This window comes from Schistocerca americana, chromosome X, assembly GCF_021461395.2.
Source record: "Schistocerca americana isolate TAMUIC-IGC-003095 chromosome X, iqSchAmer2.1, whole genome shotgun sequence".
NCBI lineage: Eukaryota > Metazoa > Arthropoda > Insecta > Orthoptera > Acrididae > Schistocerca > Schistocerca americana.
In genome coordinates, this window is record NC_060130.1 from 782,339,139 (window position 1) to 782,360,460 (window position 21,322).

Consider the following 21,322-nt stretch of genomic DNA (forward strand, 5'->3'; position numbering starts at 1 on the left):
TAACTTTTAGTGACCTTGCAGGGAAAGTCACGATATGCTGCAGCGGAAATTATACTCATACATATCACAGTTAATACAGCAAAAAAAATATACGTACGCTATAAAAATTGTACCTGCTATGGACTATTAGAACAGGAGATATTACTTGTCAGAGTTACAATGAGAATATTACAATATGAATGATTTATTACACAAATTGATTATTTGAGACAAATAGTCAATGATATGACATGAAATACACTATAACAGAGCTTACTTATTTGACTACACTATTGGAGGCAGAAGATATGCAAGTCAACAATAATGGCATGGCCAATACATAGGCAGTTCTTGCCGTGTGCACATTTGATGAAAGTAGGTTGGTCACAGTTTTCATGGAAACACCCTTCCATTAATCCTCCTTCAAAGCAGTACTTCAAGGGTGTTTGAAATACACCAGGATGTTTTTTACTTGTATATGTGGCCACATCACATGTTATAGGAAGACTTTTAAATCCCTCTTTGTCATATTAGCAGATTTACTAGCAAGCACCTTGATGTTTGGCAAATTTATATTTACATTTGCAGGAGAAAGTCAGGTGGCCTCCGATACAAGGACATGTAAACTGCGTAGCTGCATACCGTTCATCATAATCCTAGATATTATCGTATAAGATTATGTGGTTGCCACTATGGATCCAACTGCACCAAAGACATGCTTGCTTCCCTTCACTCCCAGAGTCTGTCCATATCTTAACTCATTACCAAATTCTGACTGGTCAGCATTAATTGTTTGACCTGGTGACACTTCTTCCTCAATGAGAGACCTGACTTCTCTCACGAACTGATTAACTTTTTGTTGAATATCAGCATTCCCTTCAACCAACTACTTGTTAACTTTGTGGGTTATTTTGTGACAGACAATCTTATTCTTACATTTAAATTTCTTTACCCACAAGTTGTAAGCTTTGAACAGCAGTGAATTCTCTTCTTTATTTTCAGTGAACAAGTCTCAATTGCAGTCATTTATTAATGCAGTTTCCTCTCTCTTTACTATAAAATGATCACTTAACTCACAATTTATAATATCCTGCAGAATTTGTGTTTGACAAAATACTGTTGTTTTAGCCTGTTTTCAAACTTTTTTAACACAGCCTTGCTCTTTATATTCCTTTTCTATGCCAACACTGTTGTAATTTTCAGGTGAGGTGTCATATCAATTGCTAATCCAAGATGACACAGATGGGGAGGATCAACCTTTCTATCTCGGAGCCGAACTGCACAATAACCCTGGGTTCGGAGTGGGGCGGTGGTGGGGTGAGTGGACTGCTGTAGCCTGTTGTGGGATTGTGTACCACTGCGGATTATGGCGAGGGCAAAGCCTCTCCGTCATTTCTGGGTCCCCAGTTCAATACAATACAATACAATTTGTTCTCCATGACCTTCCCTTGTTATCCAGGCCTTCAACTGTGTAGAGCATGATTCATTTCTCAACAAATTAGTTTATCATAGAATAATTAACAACAAAGTTAGTGACATTTTTAATCATTTCTTAACAATGGTAAAAAAATTATGTTTAGTGAAAAGGAGAGATCGCAGGTAGCTGAAATTACGGGTGGCATGCCACAAGACTGAGTTTGGGATCTTTGTACTTTATTCTAATGATAAATTATTTGTCATTTTATATGAGTAAAACTCAAACTATATTAAGAGCTTAGCCAGTAGAAGATTGTTCAGGTAGTGTCAAGGTTTTTAGGTGGTGTTATTGATTGTAAGTTGTCTTGGGATCCACATATTAAATATGTTAGCACAAATATTTCTTAGTGGGGTGTAATTATTAAAAAACATGTACCATTGACTTATGTATCATCATCCTATTTTGCTTTTTTCACACTATTATGTCTTAGAGGTTTTCATTTTTGGGGCAATAACACACATGAAACTTCCTGGCAGATCAAAACTGTGTGCCCGACCGAGATTCGAACTCGGGACCTTTGCCTTTTGCGGGCAAGTGCTCTACCACCTGAGCTACCGAAGCACGACTCGCGCCCGGTCCTCACAGCTTTACTTCTGCCAGTATCTCATCTCCTACCTTCCAAACTGTAAAGCTGTGAGGACTGGGCGTGAGTCGTGCTTCGGTAGCTCAGATGGTAGAGCACTTGCCCGCGAAAGGCAAAGGTCGCGAGTTCGAGTCTCAGTCGGGCACACAGTTTTGATCTGCCAGGAAGCTTCATATCAGCGCACACTCGGCTGCAGAGTGAAAATCTCATTCTGAATAACACACATGTTCATGAGATTTTGGTACTTCAAAAGAAAGTTATTAGAATTATTACAAACACAAAAATACTTGCCCACTGCAGACAATAGTTTATTGACCTAAAAACATTAACAGTAATCAACTTAAACATTTACACTTTTCTCTTGTATACAAAGAATAACTTATCAGAATACCAGTGTAGATACAATTTACACTCTCATGGTACTTTTACTGAAAATTTATTCTAACTTACTGCAGTTTTAGATTTCATGAATTAATCTTCTTTGTGTATATACTGTACGTACCTCCCCCTCCCTCTCCCCACCATCCCCCATAAACCATGGACCGCGGACCTTGCCAATGGTGTGGAGGCTTGCATGCCTTAACGATACTGATAGCCGTACCATAGGTGCAACCACAACGGAGGGATATCTGTTGAGAGGCCAGACAAGCATGTGGTTCCTGAGCAGGGGCAGCAGCCTTTTCAGTAGTTGCAGGGGCAACAGTCTTGATGACTGACTGATCTAGCCTTGTAAATTAACCAAAACGGCCTTGCCGTGCTGGTACTGTGAACGGCTGAAAGCAAGGGGAAACTACAGCCATAATTTTTCCTGAGGGCATGGAGCTTCACTGTACAGTTAAATGATGATTGCATCCTCTTGGGTAAAATATTCCAAAGATAAAATAGTCCCTCATTCAGATTTCCAGGCGGTGACTACTCAGGAGGACATTGTTATCAGGAGAAAGGAAACTGGCATCCTACGGATTGGAGTATGGAATGCCAAATCCCTTAATTGAGCAAGTAGGTTAGAAAAATTTAAAAAGGGAAATGGGTAGGTTAAAGTCAGATTCAGTGGAAATTGGTAAAGTTCAGTGGCAGGAGGAACAAGACTTCTGGTCAGGTGACTACAGGTTTATAGATACAAAATGAAATAGGGGTAATGCAGGTGTAGATTTACTATTGAATAAAAAAATTGGAGCGCAGATAAGCTACTAACATCAACAAAAGCAAAACAAGGATAATGGAATGTAGTCTAATTAAGTCGGGTGATGCTGAGGGAATTAGATTAGGAAATGAGGCACTTAAAGTAGTAAAGGAGTTTTGCTATTTGGGGAGCAAAATAACTGATGATGGTCGAAGTAGAGAGGATATAAAATGTAGGCTGGCAATGGCAAGGAAAGCGTTTCTGAAGAAGAGAAATTTGTTAACATCCAGTATTGATTTAAGTGTCAGGAAGTCATTTCTGAAAGTATTCGTATGGAGTGTAGCCATGTATGGAAGTGAAACATGGACGATAAATAGTTTGGACAAGAAGAGAATAGAAGCTTTCGAAATGTGGTGCTACAGAAGAATGCTGAAGATTAGATGGGTAGATCACATAACTAATGAGGAAGTACTGAATAGGATTGGGGAGAAGAGAAGTTTGTGGCACAACTTGACCAGAAGAAGGGATCGGTTGGTAGGACATGTTCTGAGGCATCAAGGGATCACCAATTTAGTATTGGAGGGCAGCGTGGAGGGTAAAAATCTTAGAGGGAGACCAAGAGATGAATACACTAAGCAGATTCAGAAGGATGTAGGTTGCAGTAGGTACTGGGAGATGAAAAAGCTTGCACAGGATAGAGTAGCATGGAGAGCTGCATCAAACCAGTCTCAGGACTGAAGACCACAACAACAACAACAGATAAGCTACTACAAACAGGATAGTGAACAAATTATTGTAGCACAGATAGGCACAAAGCTCACACTACCACAGTAGTACAAGTTTATACACAAACTAGCTCCGCAGATGACGATCAGATTGAAGAAATTTATGATGTGATAAAAAAAATTATTCAGATTGTTAAGGGAGACAAAAATTTAATAGTTATAGGGGATTGGAATTCGACAGTATGGAAAGGAGGAGAAGGAAAAATAGTAGGTGAACATGGACTGGGTGTAAGGAATGAAAGACAAAGCCGCCTGGTAGAATTTTGCACAGAGCATAACTTAATCATAGCTAACACTTGGTTTAAGAATCATGAAAGAAGTTTGTGTATGTGGAAGAGGCCTGGAGACACTGGAAGATTTCAGATAGATTATATAATGGTGAGACAGAGATTTAGGAACAGGTTTTAAATTTTAAGACATTTCCAGGGGCAGATGTGGACTCTGACCACAATTTATTGGTTACGAACTACAGATTAAAACTGAAGAAACTGCAAAAAGGCAGGAAGTTAAGGAGACGGGACCTGAATAAACTGGAAAAACCAGAGGTAATAGATAGTTTCGCAGAGAGCATTAGGGAATGATTAAATACAGGGGAAAGGAAGACAGCAGAAGAAGAATGGGTAGCTTTGAGAGATGAAATAGTGAAGGCAACAGAGGATGAAGTAGGTAAAAAGACAAGGACTAGTAGAAATCCTTGGATAACAGAAGAGATATTGAATTTAATTGACGAAAGGAGAAAATCTAAAAATGCAGTAAATGAAGCAGGTGAAAAGGAATACAAACGTCTCACAAATGAGATTCACAAGAAGTACAAAATGACTAAGCAAGAATGGCTAGAGACCAAATGTAAGGATTTAGAGGCATGTATCACTAGGGGTAGATCGATGCTGTCTACAGGAAAATTAAAAAAACCTTTGTAGAAAAGAGAACCACCTGTATGAATATCAAGAGCTCAGATGGAAAACCAGTCCTAAGCAAAGAAGGGAAAGCAGAAAGGTGGAAGGACTATGTAGAGGGTCTATACAAAGGCGATGTACTTGAGGGCAATATTATGGAAATGAAAGAGGACATATATGAAGATGCATTCATCATTGCTTTGTGTCAAGAAGATTATTACTGCCAGTTAGCATTGTCTAAATAACAATGGGAAACCTGCAACTGAACCTTACTGTGAGATTATGTAGGGAATTAGTCATGGGAAATGTGTTAACATTCATGCAGGGTACACCAAGTGAATGAAGTTCTATAAGCTAGTGTTGTTATAACCTCAAAATTATTACAAGACATCTGGAGAAAGAATGAGTCATGGCTTTTTAGCAGCTGCTCATGGTTCACTAATTTTCAAATGCATACCCTATGGCACAAACAAATCTCTCAAATATATCCCGTAAATGCTCAACCATGTCCACATTGCACAAATACTGGGCCTATATCATTGTTTGAAGTTTTTTAGAAAATTAGTAAAACAAAGCTTAAGAACATATATATTATTCATTAAATTTTTCATTGTTTTGGGAGTATTTCACATGCATGTATTCTCCAACCACCAACAACAACAACAACAACAACAACAACAGCTGCTGCTGCTGCTGCTGCTGCTGAGTGCCCGAGATGTGGCCTTATCAAGTTTACAATTACTTTAAAGATATTTACAAGAAAGTATCATGTGGCTGCTCCAACACTTGCGAGTATACACCACAGGTTTAAGTTTTTCATCCATTGAATATTTCCAATGGCATCATGCAGTCTGCAGCTATACAGATCAGAGCAAAAGAGGTCTACAATTGCCTGGAAAAGGTGAGAGTTCAATTTTTGGTCAACTCTTTAACAGAAGTGAAAGATTGACAGTAATGTTAACACAATTGGTTTCAGGCTACTGGCGTAAGAGATATCAACACAGGCAGTAACGACACAATTAAAGCAGTTTACTTTCATGTTCTGCCAATTTCCCACAGTAATGTGCTAAAATATCAAAGTATGCCCTTGTTCACACATACAGCATGTAACCTGTACAATTAGTATAATGCTATTGCGTTCTGATAAGAATGATACTTTTTTTTTTTATAAAAAATGCTGCATATAATATCTGTAATATCATTCTTCCACTCCACACATTTTTATACTGACACATAGGATTCTCTGAAATGGCAACTTATTATTATAGTAAACATGAGGACTGTATTACACTTTATTATACCTAAACTGACAGAAATTATACCTAAATTGGTACGAATTTTCCCAGTCATATTGTCATCATTGGAGAAGACTTTAGACATCCAACAATTGCTTGGGAAAACTACAATTCTGTAAATGGAGGTGTGACAAGACGCACAGAAAAACAGTACAAAATGCATTCTCTGAATACTACCTATATCAGATATTTCAGGAGCCTACTCATAACGATTAGACCTGACCTCTTTCATGGTATCAATTTTGTATGTGGTATCAGTGACAATGAGGCAGCTGTAACAACAACAACTACGCAGGTAGAAAGACAGCTAAATTAAGTAGCAAGATTTACATATTTAGTGAGTAAAATGAAGAGACACAGGGTCATATGTCAGAGTGAAACTAAGAATATTTTACTCTGGGCAGGAGCATGTGGAAGAACTGTGTCAAGTTTAAAGGAATAGTTGACCACACACTGTATATGTATGTACCTACGAGAACTGTCCATGGTGGACGCAATCCTCCTTGCTATACAGGTACAGTCACTGTAAAGAAACTAGTAAAGAAACAGCAATTACCGTAACAGAATCCTACCAAAATATCTCATTAAAACTAAGGAAATCCTGATCATAAGGAAAAGCTGTCAGTGGTACCAAAATCAGTGTCCAAGCACTCATGGATCATACAGGAACTGAAACTGTGTGTGGCAAAACAAAATCAGAAATACTGGACCCCATTTTTTAAATGTTCCTTTACATGTACTACCCCAGGTTAGTTCTTGCACCACTGCAAAGACAAGTGATACAGATCATTACCGTCAGCTGCCATTTTAACCATAACATACTGTACAGCTGCTGAACAAAAAAGCTGAGCCCAGTGATTGAAAAAAAAATAAATAAATAAATAAAATAAAAAAAAGAAGCACAGGTCACATCTGCCTAGAAGAAGGGTAACAGCAGTGATCAACAAAACTAACATCCAATCACACCTGTTGTATAATCCTACAATATAAGCTCCGCTCAAATGTAATGAGGTATCTCTAACAGAATGACATGGTAAATACATTATTTCTTGACTTCCAAAAAGTGACTTCCAAAAGCATTTGACTCAGTACCACATATACGCTTTTTATGAAAATGACGATCATAGAAGGCTTCAAGCAAAATTTGTTACTGGAATGAGGATTTCTTGGCAGAGAGGACACAGCATGTTATCTTGGATGAGGAGTCACTGCAGATGTATATGTAACTTAAAATTGCACAAGGGAAGTGTTCTGAGACCCTTGCAGATCATGTTTTATATCAATGGCCTTGCAGACAATATTAATAGCACCTCAGACTTTTCACAGATGATGCAGTTACCTTAAATGAAGTACTGTCTGAAACAAAGCTGCATAAATAGTCAGAACTTAACAAGATTTCAATTTGAAGCAAATACGTGCAACTTGCTTTAAATGCTAATATATGTAAAATTATGCACTTCACAAAATGAAAAAAAAACTTGGTATCCAATGACTACAACATCAATTATTTAAAATGAGAACCAGTCAACTTATATAAATACTAAATATAATAATAATATATAATATAATAATAATATAATAATAATAATAATAAATAGTAATAAATACTAAATATAACAATTTGTAGAACTTGAAGGGGGAACAATCACAGGGGCTCTATTTTATGGAAGGCAGGTGGCAGACCATCGTTTACTGGCAAGATAGTGGGAAAGTATAGTCAGTTTACTAAGGAGACTGCTTATGAATCACTTGTGCAATATTCCAAGATGGGATGCATAAGTGCATGGGATCCATATCAAATGTACAATGTACATAAAGAAGTGGGGGCACTAATGGTCACAGATCTGTTTAACTTATGGGAAAGTGTCGTAGAAATGTTAAAAACACCTGAACTGGAACACCGTTGAAGATAAATGCAAATTATCCCATGAAAACATGCTTACAAAACTTCTAGAATCAATATTAAGTGAAGAATCAGTCCCCCATAGGGCCTGTGAAGACAAAATTAGACTAATTACAACACACACACACACACACACACACACACACACACACACACACACACACAGGCATTTACGTAATCATTCTACCTATTCTCCACAGCTATTAATGCCAGAAAAAACCCAACAACCTAACATGAGGTACCACGTTAAGTAACCTCTGCCATGCATTTCAAAGCAGTTTGGAAAGCATGCATATAGATGCAGAGTGTGTATAAATTTACATTCCAATACAGTGAACCTTTTAATCAAGTGAAGATATCACACACACAGCATTTCAATCAAGATCCTTTCACAAACTGACTGACTGGCATCAAATGACTCTGAGCACTATGGGACTTAACAGCTGTGGTCATCAGTCCCCTAGAACTTAGAACTACTTAAACCTAACCAACCTAAGGACATCACACACATCCATGCCCGAGGCAGGATTCGAACCTGCAACCGTAGCAGTCGCACGGTTCCGGACTGCGCGCCTAGAACCGCGAGACCACCACGGCCGGCGACTGACTGGCATCGCCCAATACTTTCTCATTCTCAATTTCTTTCTCTCAGAATGTAAGATAACTACAGAGAGCATATTAGAGAAGATATTGAGAAATAACAGGAAGATGACATGGTAAGCAATCAGAAAAATGTTATTAAAGGAAAAATACTGTCTCTGATGCAATAAAAGTGACTAATTGTGGTATAGATAGAGGTAATGTACATTCAAAACTTTCAGTCGAAGACAATAAATGGCATCCTGTAAGTCAAGGAAGGGATCACCACCACCACCACCACCACCACCACCACCACCACCACCACCACCACCACTGCTACTGCTGCTGCTGCATAAAGGCCTCCTCTAGATTACTCTATTTTTCAGACTTAAGTCATATGTGCCCATGTGGCTCTAGCACCTTCTTTAATCAATTAAACTTTCATTAGGTAGTCATCAGCCTTTTCTTCTATTTTTGAATCCACTGAATGACTGCCTTGTCCCTGTACCAAAAATTCGTCTAGTTACAAGACTTTCACTACCATTTCATTTCATCATCAATTTGTTTCCTGATCAATTTGCTTATTTTTGGTCTCACCCAATAATTCCTAAAATGCACCTCTCCATTAAACACTGAACACCTCATAGTAGTTTAACAGTTTTTACAGTAAAAAGTTGTCTCACTACCATAAGACTGATTGGAAACTTCTTATATCACATATAATGGAAACTTAGCTTTGAGAGCTCTAGTTTTTATAAAGCACTATAGGACACTCAGTTGTGTTTGTTTCTTTTCCTAGCCATTCATAGGTCTTCAGTTTCCCTAAATACTAAACCATATCAACTGGTTTTGGATTAATAGTTAATTTTATTTTCTGTGTCTTGATTATACAGTAGTTTAATCTTTTAATTAAACTTCAGGCCCATTTTTAAACTTACTCTACCTAGTTCTTGCATTATTTGTAAAAGTGTATGTGCACTCACCAGTGAAATGAAGATTGTTCAGAATATACATTCCACTACTATGTTATCCTCCAGTTTCCCAGTTTAAGGGTCTGAAAACTTTCTCTAGGACTGCTGAGAACAGTTTTTGTGATTTGGAATCTGCTGGACTAAATCATTACTAAAGCCAACTTGTTCCTTGAGCTGATTCAAATCTGATATATCCCCCCTTGCTCCAGGTGGTTAGTCTTTACTTCCAACTATCCCATACATTACAGAAATAAGGCTGATATTTCCACAGTTCTTGTGTGTGTGTGTGTGTGTGTGTGTGTGTGTGACCTACTTTCTTCCTTGTGAAGCAGAATTATTACAACATTTATTCAGTTTTTGTGAATCACCTTGCACCTTGCTCCACAGATATTCTCTAAGTTCCTTTCATGTTACCTTTCTTCCAGCTTCAATAATTTAGACTTAAACACAATCTCCTGGTGTATTTCCTTTATTTACATCAAATGGCTTTACATATCTCATCTGGCATTATTTCCTGAATCTCATTACACTATGAGCAATCTGTGATCCTGAATATTCTATAATTACACAGTGATTTGAAGGAATCTCTGAATGCATGTACGAATTTCTCTGTGTTGTTAGTTACTGGGGGTAACTGATTAAATATGATGTGTCTGCACAGTAATTTTCCCCCCATACTCTAGGCCCTATAGCTCCCAATGATTCCTCTAATCAAATTTTCATTACACCTTCTGATATCATACTGAAGACATTTCCAAATAGATTTGTTTAATTAGGTATATTCTTTCACATTCCAAGAAACATTTACTTTAAATGCTACTTTCTCCGAAACAGATTTTAGACATTTTCTATCTGTGTCCACCAAAGCAACATCTTTTGCTGTTGGTGAAGTACCTTTGTTAGATAGTTGCACCACTTTGTCTATCTCTATACAACCTTCACTTTTTAATAGACCGAATCTGTCCTATCCTTCAGTAAATTCTCATAATACAATTTTCCGACACTACCTGATCAGGGTTTCTCTCTACACTGTTACCTACTTTTACTCTGTTTTACGAATCGATTATCATTTTCAGTTCATACGTGGTTTAAGACTGTCACAACCTGAATAATTTTTGTTTGATAAAATGTATTCTGTTGAATTTTTAGTTCCATTTGGTATTTGTTAAATCAATATTCTATTTGTTTTCTTTTGGAATAATGTAATAAAGAGCATCATCATCTTGTTTCTGGCATATCTACTAACACACAACCTATCAAACTACAGTTTTGATCCTACTTTGGAATTAAAATCCCCAATACCACGTTGTAGTGGGTTTGGTGTCATTTATCCATTCCAGTAACTCTTCATAGAGATGGTTCCTTGACCAAGGCCATGACAGACCCGCCCTATCCCCATACAGCATACTTTATATTCTGATTACATGTAAATTTTTGAGCTACTTAACTTCTTTGTATTATGGCGACAAGTCTATCGCTGTATGATCCGTGGATAGATGGTGGAACGAATAAACAATAAATCAAATAACCACAACTTCTGCCACCTCATCTGAATATGAACACGTTAGCATAGAGACTAGAATGACAGGTATGGAACATTCCTTTTTTTACCATTATTTTATTCTGTCATCTTCCTTCATTATCTGCTGTTTTTTTTTTAATTTTCCTATTTGCAGTAACGCCTACATCATAACTTCTGTCTAGCTATTTCTCTGTAGTAAAACGTGTGCCAATTCTGATTCTATTTGGTTTTTCTGTTTTGTCACATTTTGGATAGCCTTACTATATCCCGTTTGAATCTACAACTACTTTTCCACCTTCATTAACCTACCTTTAGTTCCTAAAGTTTTGCAATTTATTGTCTCTTGAACAGAAAACAGTTGAATTTCAAATGTCCATGTTACTATTTATTTGGCCAAACTTCATATAGCGTCTTCCTCCAAATACTCTAAATATCCTTTCATCTAGTCAGATAAGTGAGGTCCCTGGACCTTTTCTTTGACATCCCTCCCTCTGGTACAATAGCCTACTTGGACTGTAAGAGTTTGGACTCACCATGCTGTCTGCAGTGAAGGTTGGTATGCACACCATATTTGTTTCCCACAAAACAATCCACAAAGATGGTTACCTTAAGTGTATCAACAGCCACATAGCATAAACAACTACTGAAAACTAGTATGTACTCTTCTAGTTCCCAACAATCTCTTCTAAAATGTAACTAAGAGGTCTACCCCAGTCTTTAGTTGATCCACATTTTACAAGATGACACACTTTAAATTTAAATCAAGAAAAATGTCCACGCACTAGCTCTGGTCAAGAAGAATGTTCAATACCTCCCATAATATGCTAAGTATCTTCAGAAAGACATACCCACTAAAGATGGTACATCAAGATAAAGGGAAAGTTTGTGGCACACATTCACGACTGGACTAAAAATCTATGAATGTCATCAAGATGATAATATAGTGAATTTTATGCCAAAAAACATGCTTAACAACGAACCCTGATGTGATAGGAATGAAAAACAACAACAATAATAATCCACAGTCATGACACTTTCTACCAGTGGCCAACCAGGCCACCTCAGCCTCTGTCTCTGGTGATAGACTGAGAATGTTCTCTTACTCTAACATTTCCTTTTTCTTGCTGTTATTCTGCCAATTATTTTGTTTCAGACCTCTTGACATTACTGAGGTCTCCTTATTATTACCTCGGTCTCTATTTCAAGCCTATTCATTTCCATTCTATTTCTACAATCAAAAGGAATGTGTTGTTACACAGTGCCTGATGTTTGAAAACAGTTGGCAACATACATCAGTTTACAGCTTCGGCTGTGGTACTTCAGCACAACTGAGATTTTATATTCACATTACTTGGCTTTGCAAATACAACCCAATTATTACCGTTGAACCTCATCTACACCTACATGGATACTATGCAAATCGCATTTAAGTGCCTGGCAGAGGTTTCGTCGAACGACCTTCATAATTCTCTAATATTCCAATCTTGTCTAGCATGGGGAAAAAAACAAACCCCTATATCTTTCTGCGCAAGCTCTGATCTCCCTTATTTTATTATGGTGATCTTTTCTCCCTATGTAGATTGGCATCAAAAAATATTTTTGCATTCGGAGAAGAAAGTTGGTGATCGAAATTTTGTGAAAAAGATTCCAAATGCCTTTGTTTTAATGATGTCCACCCCAAATCCTGTATCATTTCAGTGACACACACTCCCCTATTTCGCGATAATACAATACGTGCTGCACTTCTTTGAACTTTTTCGCTGTACTCTGTCAATACTATCTAATAAGGATCTTACACCGCTCAGCAGTATTCTAAAAGAGGACAGACAAGCATAGTGTAGGCAGTCTCTTAAGTAGATTTGTTACATTTTCTAAGTATGCTGCCAATACACCTAATCTAAACCACAGGCTGCACTACAGACCAGTGTGTCCTCCAATCCACACCCCAAAAAATAATGGACACAAAACAAATATGCCACTGTTCTGTTCTCTTCCTGCTGACACATGCCACAATGTCATTATGTCAAGGGGGGGATGAAGCCAACATATGATACTGGTAGGTTCAGTTGACCATTAGTTGCTGGGCATGTTAAATATTCTCAGAAGACAGGAATACATATTTAGAATCCTGATGAAGTAAAATACCACGCTCAATATGAAACTCTGATAATAACAAGTTTATGATTTTAGAAGACAAATGGGCTACAGTGTTGTATTAATACCTCCCCCCCCCCTCCCAATTCTTGGTTGCAACGAACGACTGATGTGTAGCACAGCTCTATGTCCATGTTGTAGCTTAAGGTGATAATCTGGTTGTTAGTTGGCTAATCCAACAAATATAAATGCCACTTATAGGTTGTGTTAACAGACTGACCTATAACATAGACTAATGTTTACATTTGTGTCATACTTAAGTACTCTTTGCTATATTTAATGCACTTTTCATCATAAAAGCTAAAGCCGCAAAGTAAATTCAGAAACCGCACATTAGATAATGGACAAGCCACCAATGAGTATTCTCATGCATTCTGTGTTCATATATTGCACACAAACTACAAAAAATGCAGGGGAGGACCCACTACGTAACTTTTCCCGACAAATGAGCAAAACCTGTACATCCATCATGTTAAGAATTGAGTGTACACAGAATATTGTACCGGATAAAGCTGGAAAGTCTGAATAATAAGTTTGTAGAATATTGATAATTTACCTACAAAGAAACACACAAAAATATGCAAGAGAACTGGACACAACCTAATGAATATGGACATAACATTCTTCAGAGAACTGTGGGAGCAGACGACACCAGGTTTCACCATTCTGAACTTTAAACTAAGTTGTTGTTGTTGCTGTGACAACAAGTAAACTTGCTCAGTAAAACAAATGTACACCTTGGCAGGTGATTTTGTGATCACAGTAACTCTCCCTCTAGCTTTTCAGTGCAGAAAAATTTGAATTTGTGGTCTCATGCTATAGGGATATACTGTTCATTCTCATGCATAACATACGTAAGGAAACTTCGAGTTAGACAGCACTATATGCCAATATATTGTCAGAACAAAAACAACGTGCTATCGAATGACAAAGCAAAATGATTAAAATACTTCAACAGGAACTGTTGCCAGACACACACAAGCAACCCCTCTGGGGACGAGAGTTTTGAAACTTTCCAAACTATCTCTTAGGCACAATCCTGCAGATATTTAATGTGGCAGCATATTGATTCCCTTACTAGGTAATTTATGGCAACTGCCAAGATCACGATGATTAGGGACTGAATTTCTTAATAATTCATTTATCAACATTCTAATTATGATGATAAACATTTTTAAATTGCATAATTTCTTTTGGAGTCATTCTGAGCAATTCCACTCATTTCCTACACTGTACTGCTATCCCCTCCTGACTTTTGTATTTTTCATAGTAGCAGCCCTCCTGACACACCCACTTCTCCGTTAAACAGTCTTGACATCTTTAGTTTCAATGCCCACTGTGAATGCTCTTAATAGCAAGCCAGGCTATATTTCCCATACATTTTATTCCAGCTTATATATTTCTGCACGACGGCTGACTTCGCAATACCTCATTTCGTCCTCTAACTGTGCTTCTGTAAACAAATACTTCAGAAGTAAGAGGTCATGTGAATGTGTGGACTATACCAAGTTACCGACACAGTACATAAATTCACAACTACATGCTAACACTACTCTCTAGATGAGTGAGTGTAGTGGATTACCACATGACAGGTGTCTTCATTATCTCCGCATACTTTATGCCCTATCTACAAACAATCTGGGCAATTAGTGATTTCAGTGGAAATTAACAAGTCACGCTTGCAACAGAAATGGGGCCAGTGCTTGCCACATTGCAGAACAGCAGTTCATGCTCACCTATGATCATAACACCATCATAAGGATTTGTGTAGCATGATCAGAAAAACCACACAGTTCCAAATAAATTAAGTATGCAAATAGAGGTTGCTTGCATCTTAATAATACATCAAAGCAGTAGCAGCTGATTTAGTGATTTCAAAGGGTTACCAGTAACAACAAGTAATGAATTTGTCCACTAGCCCACTAAATGTTCAGAAAGCAGATAACCACTTCACAGCAGAAGATCTGTATCGAAGCAGCAACCACTAAAATATAATCTGTAAACTCAGATACACTCTCATAATAATAGAACAAGATAATCTATTTAAGTCTACATGAAAAAAATGAAGTTCCTAACAGTACACAGTGGGCAATTTCTTTAATACAAGAGGCGCCAAAATTCTGCACAGAAGCACGAATCGGAGAAGTAATGAGGCAGAAGCAATACAAAGAGAAATAGAAAAGACAGTAATGTTGTGCTTTAAGTCTATAGTGACTAGCTGTAAAGTTCAGGGCCCCTGCACCTTTAGCAAAAATTACTGGAAAGCCATTGAAAACGGCGGTAAGAAACAGTATTAGGAACTGTTGACTGCTATAGCAATTGTCGAGGAATTTTTGGATGTCTAACATCATTGTTATGAGGCCAATAAACAAACACAGTGAGGATGCCAGTGACCCCACAAACAGCAAATAACGCAGAAACCATATCCAAAAAATTTCTACTGTTTTTTATGAAACGTCTCTGTGATAGAGAAGAAAATGTGCAACTTAAAATTATAAAAGAATACAAATATACGGCTACAATACATGGCATGACTTGCAGTGTTGCTCATGATACTCACTGTCACGAGTAATTGCTTCCAGCAATTGGTGTTTCACTTGGGTATCATTTGTGTGCTCTGGCAGGCTTAAAAGGAATCGCCATTGCGCTAGCATAAGATTCGGATTTTTATCTAATCCTTCTTCCTCCATATTTTCCACAGGCATAACCTCTACACTATTAGAACTTCGCACACAACAAATCACAATACTAGACTACGGGCTACCAACCTCTAGAAAACCAACTTTCTTACCAACCAACACGACACCAATGCAACTCACAACCGGAAACCGAAGATGTGCTGGTGGTTTAAAGCGCTACAATAATATTGCTTTAAAACATTTATTAATTGGTTTAAGTATTGTAGTTAGATGTAATCGGGAAACCATATCATCACATAAGAAAGGTATTTCAGCATTTGAATTAAAGTGTTTGTTATCAATTGTTCAGTATGTATACAATGAAGAAAAAAAGGACAGGCCAATTCACACCGTCCATCACGTTACGTCTCGTCAAAACATTCCACAATGCATTTCGAATGGCGACATCCACACTGGCGGCATCATGTCACGACATGGCACCTCGAACACCTATGACGTATATATGCAGAGTAAAGCGGTGAATGAAAATTCGTACCAAGGCAGGGATTTGAACCCGGATCCTCTCTTCACTAGGTAGAAGCGCTAATCACTACGCCACCCGGGCACAGAGGTTTCGCACAACTGCACGGAGTATCCAGCATGCCTTCAGACTTAAAAAAGACTCTGGAACCACATAGTTTAATTTGATTAAAACCACCTATGCCTGAGATTCAGGCAGGATCCTGGATGCTGAGATGCTGTTCCATTATAGTTGGAGAACCTCTGCAGTGTTGTTCGAGTTAAGGGGGAATACCAGTGGGCTGAGGCGTGAATGAGAATTTGGGCTGAGAAGGGAGGCGTGCTAGTGTAGTCCGTGCAGTTGTGCAAAGCCATCATGCCAAATGGCGTAGTGGTTACTATGTCTGCCTAGTTGCAGAATAGGATAGAACAGAATATTTAGAATATAATGTCTATCCACCTTTGAATATGTCTGTATGCATACAACTACAAAATTACACTGATTTTACACGGATCGTGACCTAATTATGTTACAAGGAAGCTATTATGTGAGTAAGTACTTCAGGAAAGTAGTTTGCTATACAAACTGATCACTTGTTGCAAACGTAATAGAGTATGACACAATGAAGCAGTGTATCACATGAATGGCCTTGTACTTATGTAATCTGTAAATAATTATAATAATCATAATCCTTATCTCTGTGGAGCCTTATAGAATATAGCACACAAAATCAACATGTCACAGTTTTTGCTTCATAAACTATTACAATTTATCATTTTGTATACTCCCATCTCAAAACTCTTAAGTAATCAATTGTACATGCTTCAAATTCGTTCATTGTGTAAGAGGCTCAACTTTTTACTCACTTTTTTATTTCGCTTTTAAATATATTACGGGGCAATAATGGGCATTTTTAGGGTTTGTTAAAACATGTTAGATCAAGATGTTTGCAGCTGTTGGACCTTTGCTAGTCTGGTATGCGACTTGTCAGTTGCATGTCTATGTCTAGTGTTATGATGATGTATTGACATCCGAAAGACAATATTATTCAGGTTTTCTTTGGTGTATACTAGACGACTATAAATATGTAAACTAGGCACTGTCTTAATATTCGTTTCCCTGAAGTAGTGTCTACAAGATTCTCATAATATGAGTCCCAAAATGCAGCGGATGGCATTTTTTGCCATTGAAATGCCGTCTTAGCACCAGGCGAGTCTCCACATAGCAAAATTGCGTATGTTAGATGGGAATTAAAAAAGGAAAGCATGCATATAGCAGCAGGGTTCCACTTACGTGGCGTCTTGGCTTATACAACAGGTAAATCACACATGCAGGTCTAGAGCATAACTTGTCTGTATGTGTATCCCAGCTTTGGCTTTGATCATTAAGGAATCCAACAAGTTTCACTGATTTATTCTCATGATTGAGGGCATTCGTACTAAATACAATGTTTCCTGTCTTGCTACTGTTTATGTGTAATGCATTAACCTCAAACCAGGAGGTACATCTATCTACTGCTATTTCAGCATAGTTGTAACTCATTCATGTTGGTATTCTGAGCAATTAATTTGGTGTCGTCTGCATATTATACAGCTTCAGATCATTTACGACGGCAATTCAATTACTATCCGCAAAGTAGTTATAAAATTTTATTGTAATCAATTAGGAAACTTACAAGAACATCATTTTTCGATATAGTCTCCTTGCATTTCAACACACTTGATCCGTCGTTGTACAAGCTTCTTGATGTCCTCATAAAAGAAGCTTCTTGCTCGAGCTGCGAGCCAGGAATGCACCACTTCTTTCATTACTTCTTCCGAGGCAAATCGATGGCCCCTTAATGCTTGTTTGAGTGGACCAAACAAGTGATAGTCAGGAGGGGCAAGATCTGGACCTTATGGAGGATGACCCAGTACTTCAAATTAGAGTTTCTGGAGCGTTTCAGCAGTGTGGGCAGTAGTATGTGGACGGGCACTGCCGTGCCACAATGCAACACATTACTACAGCAAACCTAGGCTTTTGCTTCGAATTGCAGCCTTTAGCCTGGCAGTAAGCATCCCACTGTATTGTACACTGTTTATTGTTGTGGGAATAATGATTGTTATGGGAATAATGATCCAGTACTGGATCACAAAAAACTGTAAGCATCAGTTTTCCTGCTGATGGTTGGGTCTTGAACTTTTTCTTGCATGGAGAATTTGGATGTTTCCATTCCATACTCTGCCATTTACTCCCCGGCTCGTAATGATGGATCCATGTTTCGTCACCAGTAATGATCCTGTCTAAGAAGTTGTCCCCTTCGTTACCATAGCGATCGAAATGTTTTTTGTAGATGTCCAAGCGAGTTTGCTCATATGAAACTGTGTGAGTTGTTTTGGGACCCATCTTGCACAAACTTTGTGAAACCCAAGTCTGTTGTGGATGATTTCGTAGGCAGAACCGTGACTAATTTACAGATGATGTGCCACTTTGTCAATAGTTAATCGTCTGTCGAAGAGAATCATTTGACAAGAACGCTCAATGGTTCCTTCAATTATGGCGGTAAACGATCGTTCGGCTCCGTCATCGTGCGTAACACTTGTACAACCATTTCGGAATTTTTCAATCTACTCGTAGACACTCCGTTGTGGCAAAACACTGTTCCCGACTTGTACCGAAAGTCTTCGACGAATTTCGGCCCTGATACATCTTCCGAGCACAAAAAAGGATCACTGAACGTTGCTCTTCTTTGGTGCAAATACACAGCGGAGCTGATTAACAGCATGGCAGCGATAACGAAACTAACCTAGCAGCTTGAAAATAGGAAAGATATAACAACAAATAAACAAAGCATGCGTCATCAATGCAAGACGACAGTACTACCAAAATAAACATAAATATAACTTAATTGCGGATTATAATTGACTTACCTTGTATATATATAATAAACAGGAAGGATGCAAGAGCTCTGGGGCACTCTTCCTTAAAGAGGTAAAAGATATGATTTTTGGGTATTCACACACGCTAGCTGTTTTCTATTGCTTAGGTATTACTGCAGTAGTACGAGAGCTTTCTCTCCTATTCCATAGCACTGTAGTTTTCTGATTAGGATTTCTTATTAGGATAGTGTGGGACACTGTATCAAAGCCTTTCCTTTAATTCGTGCTCACGTCATCCTTTATGTTAGTTTCTGATATAAAATTGGCAAATATTTGTTTAGTGTATCAGGAGCAAATGAAATACTGTAATTTTTCTTTTGACAACTTATTTCAGTTTTTATGACTGCCCATGCTGCTTAACATTTATTTAAAGAATTGAGGATGTGTCCATCATTGGCCTCTAAATTTTGATGTCCTGACTGCAGATCTGGAATGCTTTTTATGATCTTGTATTTATACATATCTGCTTTACACAATACAGGAACATCAAGATTCTTTTTATTTATTTGTGGCATGTACCAGTCTTTTAAACTTCCTGGTTTAGGATGGGGGCTACACTTGTAGTGTTTCTTATAATATCTGGGGCATATTTCTTCAAAGATTTCAGGAGACCTGGGTTTGAATCGTGGCCTTGGAACAAATTTTCATTCGCACTTCAATCTGTGTGTAGACAAATTATAATGACGCAACAGGCAGGTGTATTACAATAAAGATATATGAAGTACAGTAATATGTGGTCAGAAAACAATTCAAGTTAGATGTATACTCAGTATCACATGAAAAAATACGATCAGGATTGAGCCTAAAAACAACAGCACACACAAAAGACCCAGTTTGTTACTGTAGAGGGAAATGACATAGAAAGTCAGAATATAAAGCGAATGAAGGAAGAGATATTACGTCTGAAAGCTTTAATTACCAGACTCAGTAGTGACCCAGTTGTTTTGGAAGATGGTTTCCGTCAGATAGACTGTCACAACCATTGGCACAACCTTGTAAAAATTCAGACGAACAGGTCAAAATTACAGAATAACATCTGATCAGAAAACGAACGGTTCAAGAAGAAGTACACCAGTTTGAAAAAGCTAGGACACCCACTTGGAAGAAATTCGATCTCTAAATGCTGTACATTATAAGAAGACATGTAGAAAGTCAAACGAAGCAAATTCATTTAAGCAAGATGAAAAAAAAACTTTTGACAGGAAGTTCTTTTACGATGTGGCAGACATGGTAGGCAGTACAGAAAGCTTCTGAATAATATGCTGGAAAAAATTACACTGTAACCTCGTTTTTAATACCAGGTACACATTTTTCCGAAGTTATAGAAAACGTTAACGAACGCAATAAACATTATAGTAAAACTGGCAGTGTAGTAGTGCTTGCTGGAACAAACGATAGCTACACTGAAGAAAAATCGTAATACACAACACAGTTTAGATGAAATTAATACTGAGTACAATCCCATACAAACATGACACGCTAAACAAAAACAAATAAATTTACAGATTAACCAGCCAAATAATAAAAGCAGCAGCTGAGCAAAATGATGTTATAACAACTGACATAAATACCTTCCTCAGCACAAATGATCATACAAAGCATGCGCCGCATCTGATGTATAACTGATTGAAAGCAGAGCTGATCAGTGAGCGGAACAAAACAAAAGAGCCACCCAAAATTAATCTCAGAATAATACTCTGAACTGTGATTATTGTAATAGAAATGAAGAAACCAAATCAAAATCCAAGATCTGCTGCAGAAGAAGAAGGATTAAGGAATGAAATCTTCACATCAGAAACCAAGGAAAATTCAACAACAGCAGTTGAACAAGTACCAGGGAAGCCAAATGCAGAAGAAAAACTCTAAATGCAAGAATAAGCGCAGTGGGGAACAGGAAAACAGTGCTTCCTGTTGAATGAACGATTTTGTATTGACCAAAGGAAAGAAGAAACCCACAGATATAGCATCACCTGCCGAAAAAGAACAATCAACAACAGAA

At 37.8% G+C, this 21,322-nt stretch overlaps 1 protein-coding gene across 1 annotated transcript in view; it reads right to left on the reverse strand.

Moving 5' to 3' along the window:
* LOC124554980 (26S proteasome non-ATPase regulatory subunit 6) overlaps nt 1-16,045 on the reverse strand; it is a 25,491-nt gene extending 9,446 nt beyond the window's left edge. Inside the window, exon 1 of the mRNA XM_047128719.1 lies at nt 15,828-16,045. Within this exon, the coding sequence (XP_046984675.1) occupies nt 15,828-15,972 (145 nt within the window). The 5' untranslated portion in view covers nt 15,973-16,045. The remainder of the gene's footprint in view (nt 1-15,827) is intronic.
* Nucleotides 16,046-21,322: the final 5,277 nt, after the last annotated feature.